The sequence below is a fragment of the Tursiops truncatus genome, chromosome 4, assembly GCF_011762595.2.
Source record: "Tursiops truncatus isolate mTurTru1 chromosome 4, mTurTru1.mat.Y, whole genome shotgun sequence".
NCBI classification, from domain to species: Eukaryota; Metazoa; Chordata; class Mammalia; order Artiodactyla; family Delphinidae; genus Tursiops; species Tursiops truncatus.
Genome location: NC_047037.1, coordinates 101,537,951 through 101,560,229, shown reverse-complemented (window position 1 = coordinate 101,560,229; position 22,279 = coordinate 101,537,951). Strand labels below are relative to the sequence as shown.

General features: G+C 34.4%; 2 protein-coding genes across 8 annotated transcripts in view; one reads left to right on the top strand and one right to left on the bottom strand.

Annotated features, from left to right (window-relative positions):
- ARL13B (ARF like GTPase 13B) overlaps window positions 1-22,279 on the top strand; it is an 83,488-nt gene that overhangs the window by 37,922 nt on the left and 23,287 nt on the right. For all 5 annotated transcript variants that reach the window (XM_073804377.1, XM_073804376.1, XM_073804375.1 and 2 more), the window contains 3 exons: window positions 14,350-14,455; window positions 15,903-16,105; window positions 19,252-19,366. In XM_073804377.1, the coding sequence (XP_073660478.1) occupies window positions 14,350-14,455; window positions 15,903-16,105; window positions 19,252-19,366 (424 nt within the window). The remainder of the gene's footprint in view (window positions 1-14,349; window positions 14,456-15,902; window positions 16,106-19,251; window positions 19,367-22,279) is intronic.
- STX19 (syntaxin 19) overlaps window positions 1-22,279 on the bottom strand; it is a 37,508-nt gene that overhangs the window by 4,477 nt on the left and 10,752 nt on the right. Inside the window, exons 2-3 of one of the 3 annotated variants that reach the window (XM_019923007.3) lie at window positions 9,641-9,784; window positions 9,399-9,449 (exon numbers count right to left, since the gene is read on the bottom strand). The gene's annotated coding sequence lies outside the window, so the exon portion shown is untranslated. Of the gene's footprint in view, window positions 1-9,398; window positions 9,567-9,640; window positions 9,785-22,279 lie in introns of those variants that run through there. The other 2 variants (XM_073804379.1, XM_073804378.1) reach the window with 2 other exon arrangements.

Genomic DNA, 22,279 nt, shown 5'->3' with positions numbered 1-22,279 from the left:
AGTGCTGTCTTATTCCTCCAACTTCTTTAAATCTTACTGAGATGACACCCTCTCAGTAAGGCTGTCCTTGGTCACCCTATCTAGAACTGCAACCACCCTTCCCAGCTTTAGTTTTTTTCCTAGCACTTTTCACTATATTTTACTTATTTATCTTACTTTATTGTCTGCTCTCTTCTCCAAACACAAGCTCCATGAGGGCAAGGATCTTTATTCATTCTGGTATTCCCAGCACCTTCACCAGTCTTATTTATTCAAGTTCTGATATTGAGCTCTTTATAGTTCATATTTTCCTGAGTTCTTAATATGTGACAGGCACTGTTCTAAGTGTGTTGTGTGTTCTTTTAAGAACTCTGAATTAAGTATTACCATGGTCTCCATTTTACAGATGATGACATTAAGACCTGATCTTAAGTAACTTAACCAAGATATCAGCTCGTGGTAGAGTTCTGATTCAAATTCAGGCAGTCTAGTTTGAAGGACTCACTCTTTAATGTGCTATAAAGCCTTCTTCAATGGTATCAGATGCTCTATAGAGACCAGTTCAGATAAGTTCTGAGAAGAGGCAATTAGGTAAGTGAAGTGGCTGGGAAAGAAGCCAGATCACAAGGGATACTAAGACCTTGAAATCTGTTTTTGATGGAAAAAGTCTTTTATAGATATTAACAGTTTACTCAGAGGCATTTGCTATGTACCTGTGTTGCTGAGCATTTTAAGTACTGGTTGGAAACATTTAACAGCAAGTTTTTGTTGCCTGTAATGCACTTACAGTTTTCTGCTGTTTATTTTAAATTATCTAAATATGTAATTCAAATAGCTTGCAGTCTTTTATTTTACCACTGATTTGCTATATTAAAAGTAAAAGGCTTCAGTCTGTACAATTTATGCAAATAAGAGACTTCTAAGTAGTGGAAGGATTTCATTCCCTCTGTCTCCCCACCTTTCCATTGTCTGTATTCTACCTTACTTGCAAAGAATAATTTCTTTACCTTAGGAACAAAACTAACCAGATCCAGTGGTTTACTAAGATCTGTGGGAAAAAATAATAAGCTATAATATTAAACCTGGAAAATTTGTGAAAAGAAGATTAGTCAAGGAGGACTATGAGAAGGTGGCAGTATAGATTGCAAACTTTGGGTGTTAGGAAATTAGATCAATATAAAACACTAATATATTGATCCATGTGTTGGGCATACCTTCTAGGAAAGTATTGATATTTACTGGCCTTTGTCCTTACAAGTAGGAAATAAGCAAACTAGAGAAAATATAATACCATGTGAGCATACTATTTTTTTTAATAAAATTATTTATTAATTTTTATTTTTGGCTGTGTTGGGTCTTCGTTGCTGCACGCGCGTTTTCTCTAGTTGCGGCAAGCGGGGGCTACTCTTCGTTGCGGTGCACGGGCTTCTCTTTGCGGTGGCTTCTCTTGTTGCGGAGCGCAGGCTCTAGGGCACAGGCTCAGTAGTTGTGGCACGCGGGCTTAGTTGCTCTGTGGCATGTGGGATCTTCCTGGACCAGGGCTCGAACCTGTGTCCCCTGCATTGGCAGGCGGATTCTTAACCACTGTGCCACCAGGGAAGTCCTAGCGTACTATTTGTTTAAGTCCTTTATTAAAGTGAAAACAAAGTGATTTTAATTGAGAAAGATTTCAGTACTAGAGCAACCAATTAAACGTGCAGAAAGTTTGATATCATTTTTTATATTTTTCCCACCTTTTAAATTATAATAAACAGATGAATTTATATGTATATATAATTTCATATAATTTATTTATAATTAATTAGTTAATTGTAATTAACCTAATATAATCCTTAATATAAAAATTCAGATTTTAAGAGATAAATTGTAAAGATTTTTAGCTTTATAAACTAATTTAGGTTGGGATTTCTTGTGAGTATTAAATATTCAGTTTATGAAAAATTCCACTTGGTCCCATTTTTATCAGTCAAGATATGCTTGGTTATGTCACAGTAATGTCCAGTCACCAAATCTTGATGGATTACAACCACAGAGATGTATTTTTCATTCACATTTCATGTCCATGTTGGGTTAGCAGGGGCTACTGGTTCCCATCTTGGTTTCTCAGAGACCTAAGCTCCACCTTTCTGAATGTGGTAGGCTGGTAGGGCAGTTGGAAGTACTGGAGAGTCTCTCATAGACGTTAAAATGCTGTAGCCTGAAATGATGCGTGTCACTTTCCTTTGCAGCTCCTCGACCAACTGAAAGAGGATGGTAGTGATATGTAGTCCTCACCTGTTCTCCAAAGGAGAGGTGAACCTGGTTTCTTCCACATCTATTGAATATTATAATTTGATTCCAAAAATAATCCTTAGAGGTTAACTAATCAATTTCTCATTTTTCTTAAGGGGAAATTGAAAATCAGAAAAGTTAAGTGTTTTACCCAGAGCTTGCTAGTAGTAGTACTGGTATAATAATGCAAACTTCCTGGCTGCTAGACCAGTGCTTTTTTCATTATAAGATGTATAATATAAATTTCCTAGAATGTATATGTTATGTAAAGCTGGGATCATCTATATGCTCTTTTGTATTCAGTATTTTATAAATATTTGATGATTATGCTAGAACAGATTTTTAAAAACACCTACAAACATTGGGAAGTGATTGTAGAAACTTTTTTTTCATGTGATAACTTTGAGAAAGCAGAATTACCACCCATGATTTATTATATGCCTCTGATAAAGACTAATCTTTCTAGTATAGAGGGAGGTAATTACTAAAGTCAGTTAGCCTAATGATTTATCTTGAATAGCTCCATACTGTTCTTTGTTTGGTTTAGTGTTTATCACTTCCTTATCTGTATGCTCCCTCTGGTATTACCATATTGATGCTGAAAATAAATTCCTCCAAAAGTGTTTAAAACGGATGTCATGTTGCTTTTGATATAGCCATAAGCTTTTTCTTTTCTTTCCTTCCTTCCTTCCTTCCTTCCTTCCTTCCTTCCTTCCTTCCTTCCTTCCTTCCCTCCTTCCCTCCTTCCCTCCTTCCCTCCTTCCCTCCTTCCCTCCTCCCCCCTACATGATTTGAACAAAGCCTTTTCTTTTAAAAATGTTTTTAATGTGATTATTTTCATCATTAATACAGATACACAGTTTAAGAAGTCAGACCACTTCAAGGCTTATGAAGATATACAGCTGACCCCTGCCTGCCCCACCACATTCTATTTCCAGTTCCTCATTCCCAAAGGCAGTCATTTTCAACTCCTTAGCTATATGTTGCTTTTAAGCTCCCTATTTCTTGATAATTTGCTTATGTAGATGTTTACACTTTTTTCAGTTTTAAATAATCTTTGCTATGAAAGATATGAATTTAACTATTTTTTTTTTTGGCTGCACCACACAGCTTGCAGGACAGTTCCCTGACCAGGGGTTGAACCTGCACCTTGGCAGTGAAAGTGCGGAGTCCTAACCACAGGACCACCAGGGAATTCTTGGATTTAACTTTCTCTTACACCCCCATCCTTCCCTCAAATTTTTCCTCTCAATGTAATTATATCACAGTTTTTGTTATAGTCAGTATTATATGTTTACGTTATTAGGACTACCCAAATACTATATTTACCAGAATCACATATTATATATACCAGAATCACACCAGAATCATATTATATATACCAGAATCACTAGGGTTATATTTCCTTTCTCAGAATAATTTTTTTCACTGTACCTAGGCTTTTTCAGTGGATAGAGCTAGGAGATGTACATTTTTATTTTAAGAAAGCTTTTCACTGAAGTATTTACGCATATACAGAAAGTGCCCAAAACATAAATGTATACTTTGATGATTTTTCACAAAGCGAACGGACCCATGTAACCACTACACAGATCAAGAACCTTGTAACTTTTAAATTTTTCTTGAAATTATTAATTACCTAAGTTTTTCAGTTGCTTCATTTTGTATATATGCATCACTAATTCATTCTAAAGCTCATTTGCACTGAAAATATTCTCTTAATGTATATATAGCAGGTATTCTTTTCTGTTTCATTTTATTGTTTTATCTTTTGCAGCTTCTTTCTTGGAACCCTGATTACCACACAGCTGTTGTGTTGGAATTTTTCTCTCCTTCTGTGTATTTTCTCCTCGTTCCTTGTTCCTCATCTCTATTTTTGGTTTATCCCCTTGATTTGAGGGCATACCATAGCTTCCTTTTAAAACATAGATGTGGTGATAACTTGCATTTCTGAAAATGTTTTTATTCTGTCCTTACACCTGAATGATATATTTGCTGCAGATGTAATTCTTACTTGGAAATTGTGTTCCCTTAGAATTTTGAAACTTTTGCTGTGTTTTCTTTTAAGTTTCTTTGTTACCCTTGAGAAATCTGCCATCTGATTCCTGATATTTTGTATAAGATGTGGGGTTTTTTGTTTGTTTGTTTTTAATTTCCTTCCATGAAATTCTTTGCCTTTTCTCTTTATTCCTCATGTTTTGAAATTTTGCAATAACATGACCTAGGAACGTCTTTTTGCATGTATTTGCTAGATGTTTAGTGGCTCTTTCCAATTTGGAAACTCATGTACTTATGGTTTCTTTTGGAGGGGATCCTAACTTTTAAAAGAACTTCATCTTCTCCACTTTCTTTGTATTGTTTTCTTTGAAATTGCCCTTATTTGGATGTTGACTTTATTAACTATTCCTCTAATTTTCTTAGTATCTGAAAAGTAGAGTGACTTGCCTGAGGTCACACAACTAAAAAGTAGCAGAGCCTACATTCAGATGTACATCTACTTGCCTGCAGATCTGTTATTTTTCTTTATTTCATAGTGAATAGATATAGATTATCCTAGTGAAACATGCTACAAATGAAGTTGATCTGTATCAAATATTGTATTATGTTGTTAATATAAATGCTATGTTTAAAAGAAAAAAGTTCTTCCAGCAGGTAATATAGCATATTAGATCTAAAATAATTATGTTAGCAGCTGTATTAGGATTTTTCATACAATCAGACCAAATTAAGCACGTTACAATTTAGAAAAAGAAAAAGTATTAGTTCAGGGACTTCCCTGGCGCTTCCATTGCAGGAGGCATGGGTTCAATCCCTGGTCAGGGAACTAAGATCCCGCTGGCCGTGTGGTGCCCCCCCCCAAAAAAAGAAAAATGATTGGTTCTGATCCCACACACCTGTGTCACGGAAAATCTAAAAAAATTTGAGTCCTATCCTTGGCACCATGTAGAGATAGGGATTCTTGTATTTTCTTCTGCTGTACCTCATAGTCACAGAATGAGATAAGACAAGAAGTGAGGTACACTGCATTCCTATTTATGTACACAGGTTTCTGTTTCCTATTCATATACTAACCTGTTGCTATGAATTCTTACAACTATAATGTATATAGCAGATATGATGTTTGTTGTACTATTTTTTTTTTAATTGACTTGTGTTCCTCATAATATGGGAAAAGAAAAGAGTGATAGTATTGGAGGCCTAGCTGAGAAATGAGGGAGGTATCAAAACCAAACAGATTTTGATTTTTTTACTCATGAGATTTAAGTCTTATCTCATGCTAAGTAGCCTGACAATTTTTAAATTTCACAGTTCTCAAGAACTACAGTGTCTCTTACTTTCTCTTTGGTTGCATGGCTTGGAAGAAATCCCAAAACAACCCTCTCTAATATACTTATGGCTAGTTAGGTCTTTCTTTTTTTCATTTTAATTACACATAAATGAACAATGTCATTAAAAGCCTTTTTCTGAAGCATCATAGTTTAACATTTTTTTAAGAAATAGAATATTTCAAAATTGATATTGTAGCACAGTATACTTTTGCAAAGTGCTTTTGAGAAGGTAAATTTTACTGTCACTGATTTTGGAAATGAAGATATTTGACTCTCCCTTATAAAGGTGGTCTTATCCTGGATTTCTGTTTTGGGATAACAGTTTCCTGAAGGAATACCACACTTTCATATTTGAATAAAAGATACTTTAAAGAACTCTTTAAAATATATTGATATGTATTTTATATTCATTAATCTTAATAAATTTAGTAGCAAAAAGAAAGTAAATATTCTGAATCTTTTTTTTCTATAGATCTCTATATGTTAACTGATATTAAAGGAAAAAGTCAGATTTCCTTTCAGTGCTGTATATCATAGCATGCATATTATAGTTAATGATGTTTATATAAAATCAGCTGTAAAGTTTATACTGTGTTCATCTTGGTGTATGTGTTCATTTATTTCTTTTGAACATTTAAAATATATTTATGTTCAAGATCCTTTTACATTATTAGGTTATTTCTGGTTCCTTTTGTTTATTGTGGCCACCAATTGTTTTTCTTGGTGATGGGCAAGTATATTTAGTAAACTTTGTCAGCAGATTACCTTCAGTGGGGAATTATATTATACAAGAATGTCCTGAGTGCCCTGCATTATGGATACATTCTTAACCGCATTTTTGTGGTTGTCACTACTAGGGCCTCATGGAGTTTGCCCATCATAGCCCAGGTAGTATAAATACAGTTTCCCTCTATATCTGTGGGGAATTGGTTCCAGGACCCCCACAGAGACCAAAATCCACGGATGCTTAGATCTCATATAAAATGGTGCAGTATTTGCATATAACTTATGTACATCCTTCTGTATATTTTTACGTACTTTAAAAGTATACTTTAAATCATCTCTAGGTTACATATAATACCTAATACAATGTACATGGTATATAAATGGTTGTAAATAAAATGTAAATGCTATCTAAATAGTGGCTGGTACGTAGAAATTTCAAGTTTTGCTTTTTGGAACTTTTTGGGTTTTTTCCTGAGTATTTTCCATCTAAGGTTGGTTGAATCAGTGCATGTGGAACCTGCAGGTACAGAGGGCTGACTGTATGGGCCTGATCTTTCTCTAGTGATTTCTATAGCCCAGGTAGTATAAATAAGGGCCTGATTTTTCTGTAGTGATTTTGTAGCCTGAGTGAATCCCTCACTCCCTGCTGTACTCCTGGACAAGCCAACAGAGATTTTCCTGTGTCTGTATACAGGCTGTTCTTTTTCTGGTCCACTATTTCATATAGGAAACTCAGTTTTAGTTCCCTATTATGAACAAACTGTAAACCCGAGCCTCTAAGATAAAAGTGTTTTCTTCTTGTAGCCCGTGGAGTTAGCTTTAATTCCTACTCTCCACCTTGGCTATGAATGTGTTCCCTCTTCATTTCTGGCACCTGGAAATTTCCCTTTCTTACTTCACATGTAATGATGTAGTTTAGAAATTTGTCTTTTTTTCCCCCTTAAGATTATATCAAACACTTCTCTACGTTTCTAGCAAGAGGAGGAGTTTCTGTATCTGTGCATCTTCACTGAAAGTCATAGGTGATTATCTTTACAGAGTTAACATAATTCAGAATGTTCCCTAAATCCTTATATTCATCTCTGCAGAAACTGACCTAATGTAGGTATTCAGGTGCATGCTATACATAAATTGCATTTTCCAGTAGTTGCATGCACACAGCTACATGTATAACTATTTCCCATTTAACTGTTTAATCTTATATCTTCATAAATTATAAACAAAGTGACATATCTAAGCATATTAAAATTTAAAAGTTAGAAGAGACAGAGTTCAAGAAGGCATAAAATATTAAGTGCATAGTTGTGAAATCATTTAATTGCTTAGGCAAGTGAAATTGATGATACTACCATTTTATGCAATCTTTTCTCTACCTTAAATTTATTTTCTTAATATCCGAAGAGTTCTATCCAAATGTGAGCCATCTTTCAGCATGTTTAACTTACTGCTTTGCTGTACAGTTTTGAATTCTACTGTTAATAACTGTATCTTTGAGCTTAAATGTGATATTTGCAAAAAGAAAGTTAGAACACTAATTTATAAATATAGTAATCAAGTTTGACAATTTGTTTTTGGAAATACGAAAGTAAACTTGTATGACTCAAATAAAAGTTTCTCCACTCTATTATAGACAGGGAACATTTCCAGGAACAGAAATATGAATAAAAATTATCTAGTGCTTTAAGAACTATGTCCTGGGATAGATACTTTATAAATTTATAGATTTTTTAAACTAAGACATTTCTTTTTATAGTTACTATAATGATTAAATATTTTAAGAAATGTAACCAGTTTTTATTTAATGTAAACTAGAATATTCTTTTGCTTTGTGTGTGAAGACATGTTGCAACATTTCCCTAGTTCAAGGTGAAAGCAGCTGTTACTGGAATATTCACCTCTTTGGCTACTTAAATGAAGAAAACAAACTTAAAAAAAAATTATTACAAATTGTGTAAATTCTATCTAAGTTTAAATTATCAGACAGTTTTTTGTAATGCAGCCTTTCACTGCTTTTTAAATTCTATTTTTTGTTTAGTGTAAATAAGTTACTTGTTAAATTAACTCATTTAATGTAACAAGACCATTTTTGTTTAAATATTAAGACTCATGTAATTTTGAACTCTCACTTATCTGATTAAAGTAAGCTGTACTTATGTAAAATTATTTTTATATTAAATTTAAAACTACATAGCCACAAATATAATGTGTTCTAGGTATTACATAGCCAACTTTCAAGTTTACCCTTAAAACATTTATTAATAATAATTATTATTTTGATTTGAAATGGGTTATATATTAAAATCTAACATAACAATTATAAAATAACTTTGAAGAAATATCAAAAAATAAAACATGTTTTGGTTAAGCCTCTATACACTGTTTAATTTTGAAAGTATCAGACCTACCTATGTATGTTGCATTTAAATGATGTTGACTTAAATTTTTTAAATTATCAAATCAAATATAATATTGATATTAAATTTTATAATTTAAGTACTTTCAGTACACTAGCTGAAACATTTCAAAATTGAGTACTTTAAAAAAAATTGACTACTTTGGTATTTTACAGTAGTCCTTTTACAGCAAGATTATTTTTTAATTTCCTCAAGTTAATTTTAAAGATTCTGGGAAACTACAATGAAGAAATTAAGGCCTTGTAGAAAATTATCTTAAGTTTTTAAACATTATACATACGTGTCATATTGGGCATTAACTTCTTTTCGAATTAAATGGAAAAGTGTTCTCTAAAGCAAGCATTTTATGAGTAATTTATATAGTCTGTTTATAGAAGAATTTTAAGTTTGTTTTTATAGGGTCTGACTTTCTAGTGTTTCCAAAATGAAAAGATATTTTTTTAAAAGACATAAAATAAAAAGTTGATTTTGTTTATGGTGGTCTATTTCTAGGAATTCTAAACCCAAATCTCATTCAGCATATCAGTAGCATATATGAGCACATCAGCTGCCTGTAGCCTGGTCCAAATCTGAGCAAAACAGGTAACTTTAATTATCTGTTGGGCTCTTTTTAAATGTCACAGATTTCAGTCTCTGGATGTCTCACATTAAAAAGTACAAAAAAGAGTGGTATGTTTACCTTTGTCTTGTTCCTTTTGTTGCTTTTCCACCTGCGCAGTTGGAGTCCTGCCTGTGAGAGAAAAACTGAGTACCATCTGTAATGTTTTATTCAAATTTTATTTGTCTCTGTCTTATAGTTCACAGGATAATTTCTGTACGGTTTTCATTTAGTTAACTTAATTGAAAGCCACATAATGAAGTCAAATAAGTTAAAGTTATCGTTTTGTTGTTAATATCAAATGAGAAGAACAAATTTCTTACCTCACCCCTGGAGAATCCAGTTCTGCCTGTTAGCTGCGTTTTCTTTAGATTAAAGTAAGATTGTTTTCAGTGGAGCTAGTTGGTAACAGGAAGTCCTTGTTAAACTGCCTAGATGTACTTGGCACAGGCTCTGTAGTTCCAGTCCTATATTACATATAAAGTACATTACTCACAAAAGAGGGGGTTCGTAATTAAGCAAAGATTACTTTGTTTTCCTTAGGTATGAAAACTTGCTAAGTGTATGGAATTTGGAATAAATAGGAATGGAAAGAACCTTGGGTAAAGGCTTTTTGTTCAGTTTATTTAAAATGATTTAATTCCATCTTATTTTAGGGAATTCCAAGAACTTAACTCAGAAAATTACCAAATTTCAGAACTACAACAGCCAGAAAAGAGTTCATGTCTTTAAACCTGCCACCTTACCTTTCTTTTTAGTATGCCTGCTATTTTTAAGTTTCTTTCATAGTTTTCCATATCAAAAACTAAAATTGTACAGCACTATATGTTATGCTATTTATTATATCAATATAACAATTCAAAATTAATTTTTACCAGAGTGAAATATTTGTAGGAAAAATCAGAAATAAAATTTCTCTCACACAACTAAATTTTCTTACATTCCCTTTTTCTCTGCCTGAGTTGTTATGATTTGAGGGTGAGAGGAGGGACATTGCTATAATATCTATCAAAATAACATCTGTATTTATTCTTTGGTTTAGTAGTCCTACTTCCTGGAGTCTGTTCCCAAAATAAGAAATAACATCTTCACACACTTTATTCCTCACAGCCCTCTTTGTAAAATCAAGACATTGGGAACAACCCATGATGAAACATCTATATAATGAACATTTTGTTCATTAATAAAGAGTATAGTAATAAATAAGATTTCTTTATACTACTTCAGAGTAATTTTAGGATTTACTGTTTTTAAAAAAAGCATGGTGATGCACAAAAGTGCATCTAACTTTCGAGGAAGAACAGGAGGGTAGAGATACACGCACATAAACACCCCGTAGCCAGCCAATAGCAGTGCATATCCATAGTGCCCAAATTGTGGTCTTTAAAATACCATTTCCCCCATGTACATGTTTATATTATTAAAAAAAAACAAAATCAGTGGGAGGATGAATTAAAAACTAATGAAACCGCTTATACTGTTGGTGGATGTGAATTGGTACAGCCACTATGGAGAACAGTATGGAGGTTCCTCAAAAAACTAAAAATAGAGTTACCATATGGTCCAGCAATCCCACTTCTGGGCGTATATCCAGAAAAGACCAAAAACTCTAATTCAAAAAGATATATGCACCCCCAATGTTCATAGCAGTACTATTTACAATAGCCATGACATGGAAACAACCTAAATGTCCATCGACAGATAAATGGATAAAAAGATGTGGTATGTATATATATAAATGAATAATGGAATGCTATTAGGCCATAAAAAAATGAAATAATGCCATTTGCAGCAACATGGATGGACCATGGACCTACAGATCATCATACTAAGTGAAGTAAGTCAGAGAAAGACAAATATATGATATCACTTATATGTGGAATATAAAAAAAAATACAAATGAACTTATTTACAAAGCAGAAATAGACTCACAGACATAGAAAACAAACTTATGGTTGCCAAGGGGAAGGAGGGGAGGGATAAATTGGGAATTGGGGATTAATAGATACATACTACTATATATAAAATAGATAAAAAAACAAGGACCTACTGTATAGCACAGGGGAGTGTATTCAATATCTTGTAATAAACTATAATGGAAAAGAATCTGAAAAAGTATATATATGTACACATATATGTATAACTGAATCACTGCTGTACACCTGAAGCATTGTAAATCACTTACAATTAAAAATAGTATAATAATCAATAAAGAAAAAAAACTAATGAAAACGGTTACCTATAGGAGACTAGGAAGAATAGTGGAAAAGAGAGAGGGAAAATATTTTTTTCTGATTTCATTTTGTTTTTATAGTTTGAATTTGGAACCATATAAGTGTTTTAAAAATTAAATCTTAACATAAAGAATAAAACTATCTTTAAAAAACAAAAGCAGCCTGAAACAAATGAACCTAGTTATGTATCTAGATGGTGGCATAACCACACAGAGAAGAATTACTTCAAATAATTTTAGAATCAGTATTTTGACTGCATCTCTTGTGGGATATATCTTATAGACAAGAATAACCACAAAGGGATCTTAATGTGCATTAAGTAGTGTTATTTTTAGTAATAATGTTGGTATTATTATGTTGAAACTCATAGGAGAGAGCAAATAGTTAATGATGGCGTTATTAGGAGCTGTAGTTTTCAGCATAAGGAAAAAGGTACAAATTAAGAAGCTAAGTAAAAACTTGGTAATATTTGATTTAAAATGGAAAAATCAGTATGACCTCATGACTTAATTTTTTCTTTCTTAAAAACTATATTTTTCCTAGCTTTGTCCACTGAAATGGTCTAGGAGCAATGGCAAGTCAATAACGATAAATGTCCAGAAGTGCCCAGATTGTGGTCTTTAAAATACCAGTTCATACTAAAAGGAACCAGGGCTCTTTAGGGAATTGGATGAGTTCAGGTCTGGACCATTGTTTCTTACAAAAAAGCAAAGAAGCTATCAAAGACTCTTGGAGTTGTACCAAAAGAAAACAGGAGCCAGCACAAAAGGGACTCCCACTAACCAAAAATGGGTAACTTTGAGCCTCAAAAAGAACAGTAACTATAATAAGTTGAAACATCTAATATATTTTAAAAATCCATGAGTCCATAATGATATCTCCCACAAACCAAAGAAAGCAACTTGATCACCTTTGGAGGTTAATAGGACATCAGTTCATTATTATGAAAATTAGGAAATGAAGGCAAAGGATCAAATATTTATCTTGACTTTTCTCTGAATTGTACTTGAGTCACCAAGTAGTTAATGAAAACTTACTTTTTAGCAAAAATCCAGCTAGTTAGTGCAAATGGAATACAGGAATACAGAACTAAAAAAGTCATGATTTTATAGCCACTTATATGATAATGGTATTAAACACAGGTCATTAATGGTTGCTAAAACCATTAGATGAAAGTTTAACGGAAAACCTTATTTTGGACAAATCAGGCTGACTGCAGCCTGAATCCATGGATCCATTTAACCATCATTGAAAGTGGTGCACTCAGATATTAAATGCCTCCTAAGTACTAGCAGCATCTATGAAATATGCTTGCCAAAATATTTCAACTTGAAAGCCATCCAGCCTGTATATTTAACTACTAGATGCAGGAAATACAGGGTGTGTATGTTAAATGACTTCATAAGGAAGATATCAGCCAAATCCTAAACATGGGAGATTCTATAGAAAAGTGACTTGTTTTGTTTTACAGATAGATGTCATGGGAGGACAAGAAGTGTTGGTCATAGTGTTGCAGGAATGGGAGGTGTTGGCGTCGGGGGTGATACTGATTCAAAAACAGTTAAAAGAATAAATTGTAGTAATATGTATCTGGTTTGGATCTGGATTTGGACATAGCACTTGTAAAAAGATATTGAGGAATATTAATTTTTTTAAGAACTTAGGTGTGATAGTGATATTGTAATATTTTTTAATTTTTAAATTATGGGGTGACGTGATATGACTGATGGGGGGAAGTGGAAGATACGTAGATGAGCAAGAATGGTACAAAACTGATAATTTTTAAAGATAGGTGATAGGGTTCATTAATTTTACTATGTACTTATTAAATAATATATATTTGCCTGAAACATATATCAAACCCTGACCAAGACAGTGTTTTATTCAACTTTTTGACCTCTGCCATCTGATAGGCAAATAGTGGTATTTTGTGGTAATTCCTTTTTTTTTTTTTTTTTTTTTTTTTTTTGCGGTATGTGGGCCTCTCACTGTTGTGGCCTCTCCCGTTGCGGAGCACAGGCTCCGGACGCGCAGGCCCAGCGGCCGTGGCTCATGGGCCCCGCCGCTCCGCAGCATGTGGGGTCCTCCCGGACCGGGGCACGAACCCGCGTCCCCTACATCGGCAGGCGGACTCTCAACCACTGCGCCACCAGGGAAGCCCCCTATTTTTTTTAAACTTATTTTGTTTTTTTCATTTGTTGTTCCTCAGTTTGTTCCTAATTGAGTGTAAGGTTTTCTATGCACAGTGCTATGCTAAGTAAATCAGATAAAAGTGGCCTCACTTCTCCAGTAAATTGCACATTTATGTGGACACACTCACACGGTGGAAATACAGGTGAGCTCAAATAATACAAGCTCTGAATGAATATTTGGGTATTTAAAGCATGATACAGATTGTATTTAAGAAGAAAAGGACATGGGATAAGAGCCTTTACATCATGATGCAGTGTATTTTAAGGGAAGGATATAATTAATGTGAAAGTTGGAATTGATGGCTGAGTGCTGTGGAAACTAGTCCACTTCTTTTTCTATTTGTACTTTTTTTGTTGGCCTGTTGACCTATTGCTTGTTTTCTTGACACTTCTCTTTACCTGATTTCCTTTTTATAGGCCAATTCTTACAGACTTACTTTAGCGGCAATAAAAAGGAAAAATGAAATAAATTGTACACTACTCTCTAAAACCAGTATGTTCTGTAATGAGTAGGGTTAAAACTTTGGAATAAGAACATGGTCAAAACAATCTTTTAAGTGGCTGTCTGATTATATATTTGCTATAAAACTACTTATGTCTCTCTAGGTTGGCAAATAAACAAGATAAGGAAGGGGCTTTAGGAGAAGCTGATGTGATTGAATGCCTGTCTCTGGAAAAACTGGTCAATGAGCACAAGTGCTTATGTCAAATAGTAAGTTTTGGGGGTTCTGCCCTATGAATTATGTTCGGTATAACTTAGTTTTTCTAAAGGTGATAAGCAATTAGGGGGTAGGTAGCTAACAAAATAATTTATTTGTGGTTTTTTTTTTTTTTTTTTTTTTTTGATATGCGGGCCTCTCACTGTTGCGGTCTCTCTCATTGCGGAGCACAGGCTCCGGACGCGCAGGCTCAGCGGCCATGGTTCATGGGCCCAGCCGCTCTGCGGCATGTGGGATCTTCCCGGACCGGGGCACGAACCCGTGTCCCCTGCATCAGCAGGCGGACTCTCAACCACTGCGCCACCAGGGAAGCCCTTTATTAGTGTTTTTAAAAAATTTTTTTAACCTGTTCTCACTGTTTTTTTAACAGTTCTCACTGTTCATTTGATATTATTTATTACAGTGATATTTGTTTTCTATTTAGTTGTTACTGACTTCTATAAGCTATCTTTCATGATTTCAAAGACTTTAGGTTTGCTCTTTGTTTAAGACATTGCTGACAGGACCTGTAAGCTATACAAACATGTCATGCTGTAAATTTTATAAAATGGTAAAAGTATAAATACAAAATTTATACTTAGGGGAAGTTTATAATGAATTTTAAAAAATTATATCAGGAGAGTTATCATACAGTCTTGAGAAGATGGACTGAGGATTTAATCATTTATTCTGGTTTCAGAAAATGATTGTTAGGCTGTCAATCGTAAAAGATGGTTACTGGGAACTCCCCGGCGGTCCAGTGGTTAAGATTCCGCACTTTCATTGCCAAGGGTGCAGGTTCGATCTCTGGTTGGGGAACTATGATTCCACGAGCTGTGCGGTGCAGCAAAAAAAAAAAAAAGGGCTTCCCGGGTGGCGCAGTGGTTGAGAGTCAGCCTGCCGATGCAGGGGACACGGGTTCGTGCCCCGGTCCGGGAAGATTCCACATGCCGCGGAGCGGCTGGGCCTGTAAGCCATGGCCGTTGAGCCTGTGCGTCCAGAGGCTGCGCTCCGCAACGGGAGAGACCACAACAGTGAGAGGCCCGCGTACCGCAATAAATAAATAAATATATATATAAAAAAAGATGCGTACTGCCGTAAATTCCCTGGTATAACAAATTAAAACTTTCTGCGATTTTTAATAAGTAAGAGTATTTTTCTTCTGTAAGTTCAGTTTTGTCAGTGAGTTCGTTTAAAATTTAACTGTCAACTTTTTGTGTCATAATCGCTCTCAAAACTTACAGATATGATCCATAAAATATTTCCACTCCTACGTACATACTAATGTAGTGATCATTTCAAAGGTGTGTTTTGTAAGTTGAAGCAGGTGCTTCATATCATTAATTTAATGGGTTAATTAATTTTGATTCGCCAGTAATTATATCTTAATGGTTTGTCAATAAATTTTTGTAGAGATCTTTTAGTTTTAATCTTTAAGTCAAACAAATTGCTGTTTTTAAGGAACCTTGTTCAGCAGTCTTGGGATATGGAAAGAAAATTGACAAGTCCATTAAAAAAGGCCTTTATTGGCTGCTACATATCATTGCAAGAGACTTTGATGCCTTAAATGAGCGCATCCAAAAAGACACAGCAGAACAACGTGCTCTTGAGGAACAAGAGAACCGAGAGCGGGCTGAGAGAGTACGAAAATTACGAGAAGAAAGGTAAGTAGATTAATTTTGTAGCACAGTGCATATGAAAAATCAAAAACACCACACTTTTATTAATAATTTTTTTAGTTTTGTCTATTTAGGTTCCTCTTTTTGTATGAAGGAAGATACTAGGTAAATTTTTTATTTCTGTAGACCTGCACAAGTTTGGTTGATAGGGTTCTAAGTTTGGTTGATAGCACAATTGGCATCTAGTGGGAAGAGGCCAGGGATGCTGCTAAACATTCTGTGATGCACAGGACAGTTTCCCATAGCAAAGAATATGTCAGTAGACTGAGAAATCCTTCATTAGTCTCAGCAAAGATAGAAGGTAAGCAGTGAGTGGATCAGCCAGCTGAAGCAAAATCTGATCTTCAACACTTGTTTTGTCTGAAAGTGGACTAAATTGCACTATCTCAGGTTTTAAAACATGCTTTTAAAATTATTTTAAAAATATGTTGCCTAAAGGGAAATTTTAAAAATAAGTTTAGCAAACTCTAAATTAAAAAAAAATGTTTATGTAAATTCTACCACAGAATCAGTTATAATAATGTTAATGCTGGAAGAAAGTACTCAGATTTGATTAGAGGTTGAATTTAGTTCTTAATCCCAAGATTTCTCTTTCTTTCTCCACTGACATGGCAGGAGAGGGAAGAAACAAAAAGATTTCTAAGTGAGCTCCTGTGAGATCCAAAGTGGTCTTCCATCTACCTAAGTAATATTGGCCTTCCATTTGCTTTAACAGTTGCAGCCTGGTAGGCAAGAACACACTAACTGCCCTTGGTGAGGTGCTCCTTTATGCTGTCAAGGAAATCCTCTGATTACTGGTATCTTTCATTTAATTCAGAGATAGGACTTAAAGGAAAATATTTGGAGAGATAACTCTTCTGTCCTCAAGGGCTCAATAACATGAGTAGGTCAGTCATCTCAGTCTCTCTTGATAACAATATGAGGTTTTAGTTCCTATGAGAATCTTTATTTTCTATTCTAGTGTATATTTTCATGATATAAAGCTCAGTACAACCAGTCATTCATACAAATATGCCTTCCGTGTATTTATAAAAATAAAATACATGGCCATACTTTTCTAAAGGCTTCTTTGCTTTTTCTCTACTTAGAAGAACAAAAAGAAAAAAAAATTGAGCTGGGTAAAAGAAATCTAATTAGTATTTTTTTTCAAGTTTTTACTTTTTCCATAAAGATATTCCAAGTCATGTTATGGCAGGCTTTTCTGGTACCCCATTCCCCTTTCCTCCTTTCTCCTAGGCATGCCACTTGTGGTCTGAGTCGTCTTCTGTTGAACAGAGACTGCATAATTAAATTTAGACAGGAATAATTAAAAAAAAACTTTTTATTGTTAAATACAATCTAATAGGTTTGGATTTTTTGTTGGTTTGGATATTTTTGAAAAAACAGTAAAACAAGCTATTATTGGTATCTGAAAATAGTATATTAATACCAGATACCTGAAATTGCTTACTAATAAATGAGTAACATTAATGACTGTTGGGACTTCCCTAGTGGTGCAGTGGTTGAGAGTCCGCCTGCCAATGCAGGGGACACGGGTTCGAGCCCTGGCCCGGGAAGATCCCACATGCCACAGAGCAACTAAGCCCATGCACCACAACTACTGAGCCTGCGCTCTAGAGCCCGCAAGCCACAACTGCTGAGCCTGTGTGCCACAACTACTGAAGCCCGCATGCCTAGAGCACGTGCTCAGCAAAAAAGGGGCCACTGCAATGAGAAGCCCACACACTGCAATGAAGAGTGGCCCGTGCTCACCACAACCAGAGAAAGCCCGCGCACAGCAACAAAGACCCAACGCAGCCAAAAATAAAAACAAATTAAAAAAAAATAATGATTGTCCTGTAAGTATGTTTATATACAGAGTGCTTTCACATATATTACTTTACCTGAAATAACCCTATGAACTATGTATTTTATCCACATTTATGGGAAGGCAGAGGCTCAGGTATCCAGATAGATATCCAAGGTCACAGAAGTAGTAAATTGCAGATCTCTAAATTTTGGCTTCCTAGGTTCAGAATGAAAGTATATATCTTTCCATCATAGAACTTAATTAATAAGTGCTGTAGTAATGAACATTGACATTGTTTTACTATATACTATTGTTATACAGTCTAGTTGCAGATCTACAATGGTTATGTTCCTATCTTCAGCTGCTTCTTTTAGTAACTTGTTACCTTCATCTATGGGGCAACATTAGCTTTAAATCACAGAGTAATGAAATTCTCAGTAGTAACTAATATAGAAAAACTTATTTAATCTAAGTGATATAGGGCAGCTTATTTCTATAGCCTCTTCTACTTATGCAAAGCAACAGTTGTTATCTAGTTCATTTATGATATATAACTAGACACAGCTCTTAAGATGAAGGTTAACAACAGGACTTATTTATCTGGTTAACATCAGTGAAGAGGACAGCATTTGTTTGGGAGGGTAATTAATAAATTGATAAATATAAACCCTTGTTACATAGAAAAATAATTAATATGCATCACTGATGTTAAGAACTCAATCATAGGGAATGTCATTTTTGTCAGCATTTCTTTTTTTTTTTTATTTCTCTCTCTCTCTCTCTCTCTCTCTTTCTTTTTGGCTGCGTTGGGTCTTCATTGCTGCGTGCAGGCTTTCTCGAGTTGCAGCCAGCGGGGTCTACTCTTCGTTGTGGTGCATGGGCTTCTCATTGCGATGGCTTCTCTTTGTTGTGGAGCGCAGGCTCTAGGCACGCAGGCTTCAGTAGTTGTGGCACACGGGCTCAGTAGTTGTGGCTTGCTGGCTGTAGAGCACAGGCTCAGTTGTTGTGGCACACGGGCATAGTTGCTCTGCGGCATGTGGGATCTTCCTGGACCAGGGATCGAACCCATGTCCCCTACCTTGGCAGGCAGATTATTAACCACTGCACCACCAGGGAAGTCCTGTCAGCATTTCTTTCTTTTAAAATTAAAATGATTAATCTTTACATGGGGATAGTGGCCTGTTACCTGCATAAAGATATCTGAAAATCTCTCAGTAATTCAAAGGCATGTCCAGATGTTTAAATTACTGAATTCAATAGCCTTAAACCTATTGGAAATGTTCTTAAACATGGTTCAGCATTTTCTCATAAGGAATTCCGATTTTTTTCCCTCAAACAATAGAGAACAAAGAGAGCGAGAGCAGGCTGAACTCGATGGAACCAGTGGTCTGGCTGAGTTGGACCCAGAACCAATTATTGTTAATCCTTTCCAGCCGATAACATCTGTAATCATTGAGGTATGGATGGTGGCAAATGTAATTTTTATGTCTTAAGTTATAAAGTTGGAAGTTCAGAAAGGAGGCAGGGAGCTAGAAGTATTTCACCAGAGGTTGATTATTTGTAAAAGAAATTAAATGGGGGAGATGGGTTAAAGGTTTGCTGCTTTTTCTTCCTCTTCAAATTTACCTTCTGATCTAGTATAAAAAGGGAAGATGACTTCAGAATTAACTGAGAATGAAAATAAAGATTGAATGTAGCAACTATCACAGTTACTGTTCTGATAAATTTTTTTTGTCACTTATTTCATATGATAATAGTATGTTGACTCATATTTACATTATCTTTATCCCTGTATTGCTATTACTATCCCTTTACAGTAATATTTAGATGCTTATGGTGCATTATAGTACATAAATGATTTTCTAGTTATTTTCCTAGGATACTTAATGTTTGAGACTATAATAAATTCTCTTATATCTGAATATTATTTATTTTAATTTTAAATGTCAGAAGTTTTACCAAAATTAATGTGTAGATTTTAATCATGAAGAAGTTATGGGGTTTTGTGCGTGTGTGTGTGTGTGTGTGTCCGTGTCCCCGTGTCTGTCTCTCTGTGTCTTTGTTTTCATTTGCTACTGGTGTTTGGAGTTTGCATTGGCCCTGCTTTAATCACCTTCAGCAGCTATTCCTCCTCAGTGACAGAGCTTCCTAAATCTCCTCTCCGTTCCCTCAGAGCTTAATGTGGCAGGTGGCTTGCTGGACCCGCCTGTATGTTCTCTATTCCTCTTCCCTGTCACTGCCTCCTTCCACACAGGTACTCATCCGGAAAAGTAGATGATTATTTCTTCCTTGGGGCTGCTGCTGAGGAGGGAGGCAGCTCCACAGGTAAGAAGATGAGTGTAGAGTTTTTGGTGTTGCTTTGTGTTTGCCAAATAGTTGGTAATATGAGATATTTGGTCTGAAGTTAGTTAGATACTAGAAGGTTAGCTGTATTTAATCTTTTTATTAACCCCATTGCATTTACCTTAAGCGTGTGCTTTTCTAAGTATAGTAAAGCAGTCTTAATAACTTGAGCTATTGTTTTGTGTCCATACTATTAAATATTGTGTTTGTCAAGTTTTATATTCTTTTAAAAATATTGGTAGAGGAAAAGAAAATCAAGTTTGGTTTTTTACTTTGAAACATTGATTTACTCTATATTTGTAATAAAGCTCACCTTATAGATAATGACCAATTATTTTATAGTACCATGGTTGTAAATTACTTAGAAGGCCTTAGCACTTCTACCAACATTGTATTTTTCATGATATAAAGATATGAACAATACTGGTATACAGCACAGAATATCTTATATTGAAGTCCCTGAATTAATTAGTGGCATGGGGAAAGTACAGTTATTATGCTTTTAAAATACAGTAATTTTAAGAAGATCATCAGTAAAGGAATGAAATAAATGGAAATAAATTATCCATAGTCTCTCTTCTTCACCAGGCAAATTTTCTTTTCTTCCCCAAAAAACTTCTCCTTTAAAATATTACCTTACATTCATTCCTTTGATTTTATCACAGACAATAAAAATGGTGAGATATTGGTTCCAGAATAGATAAACAGATCAATGAAACAATAGTAACAAACCAAATTATATATAAGCATTTAGTGTAAGATAAATGTGGCATTTCAAATCTGGGAGAAAAGGATATTGGGACAACTGAACAGTCATTCGGAAAAAAGTAAAATTATTGAACACTGTATACCAAATTAAATTTCAAAAAACTTAAATGTATAAAAAAAGAAGACTTAAAAATACTCACATAATACAGTTAGACATTGGTATATACTTGGAGGAGGTTGAAACTTTCAAAGCAGGACAATGAGGCCACAAATCATAAAGTGAAAAATAGGTAGATCGTATTATATTCAGTATTTAAAGAGATGTTCTACAGAGTTAAAGACAAAAAAAACCCCAAGCTAATCCTAATGAAAAATATTTGAGACCCAGGAAACAACAACAAAAAACCCTTAAAAAATTACTGTGTAAATAATGAGACTCTAGTAGAAAAACGAGCATTGGGTTATCATGGGTAGTTCTTTAAAGAAAAAAGGCAATAAGCATATTTAATAACTTATCTTCAGTTGTATTGATAATAAAAATATTCAATGATAAATCAACACTGAGGTAAAAAATATTTATTAGTTTGGCAGAGATGTAAAAGATTGATAATGATTAAAAAAGCATTAAAAAAGATGTCACGGGGAGGACTTCCCTGGCAGTCCAGTGGTTAAAACTCTGTGGTTCCACTGTAGGGGGTGTGGGTTCGATCCCTGGTTGGGGAATTAAAATCCCACGTGCCGAGTGGCGAGGCCAAAAAAAAAAAAAAAGATATGGGAAAATACACTCTCTCAACCCTTTGCCTGTGGTGTAATTTTACTTTAGTTTTTCTGAAGGAAAGTTTGTAGTATGGCACATTTAAAAATGTGCTTACTCATTGATCCAACAGCTTGACTGTTAGGAATTTATTCTAAAGAAGTAATTCAATGATTATATTTCTTATAATAGTGAAAGGTTGAAAATCACTTCTTTGTCCATTGATTGGATATTGGTAAAATAAGATGATAGAACCATTCAAAACGATTGTATAATTGATGAAAGTAGTAATGGCTTACACATATAGCATTATATAATATTTTCATAGCTAACACTTTATTATGTATGTGTCATGCAATATTCTAAGCACTTTATAGGTTCATTGACAAAGAAAGAAATGTATATTCTTAAATTAAAATTTCAATTCTTTTTTGTTTAAAAATATACATAAATATGTATATATAGACAATCAATCACATTTATGTATGTTTGTGGATGGTGTATGTCTGTACATGTGTGGGGTAGGCAAAGAAAAGCACCTCTTTGTGACTATACGTCAAACAGT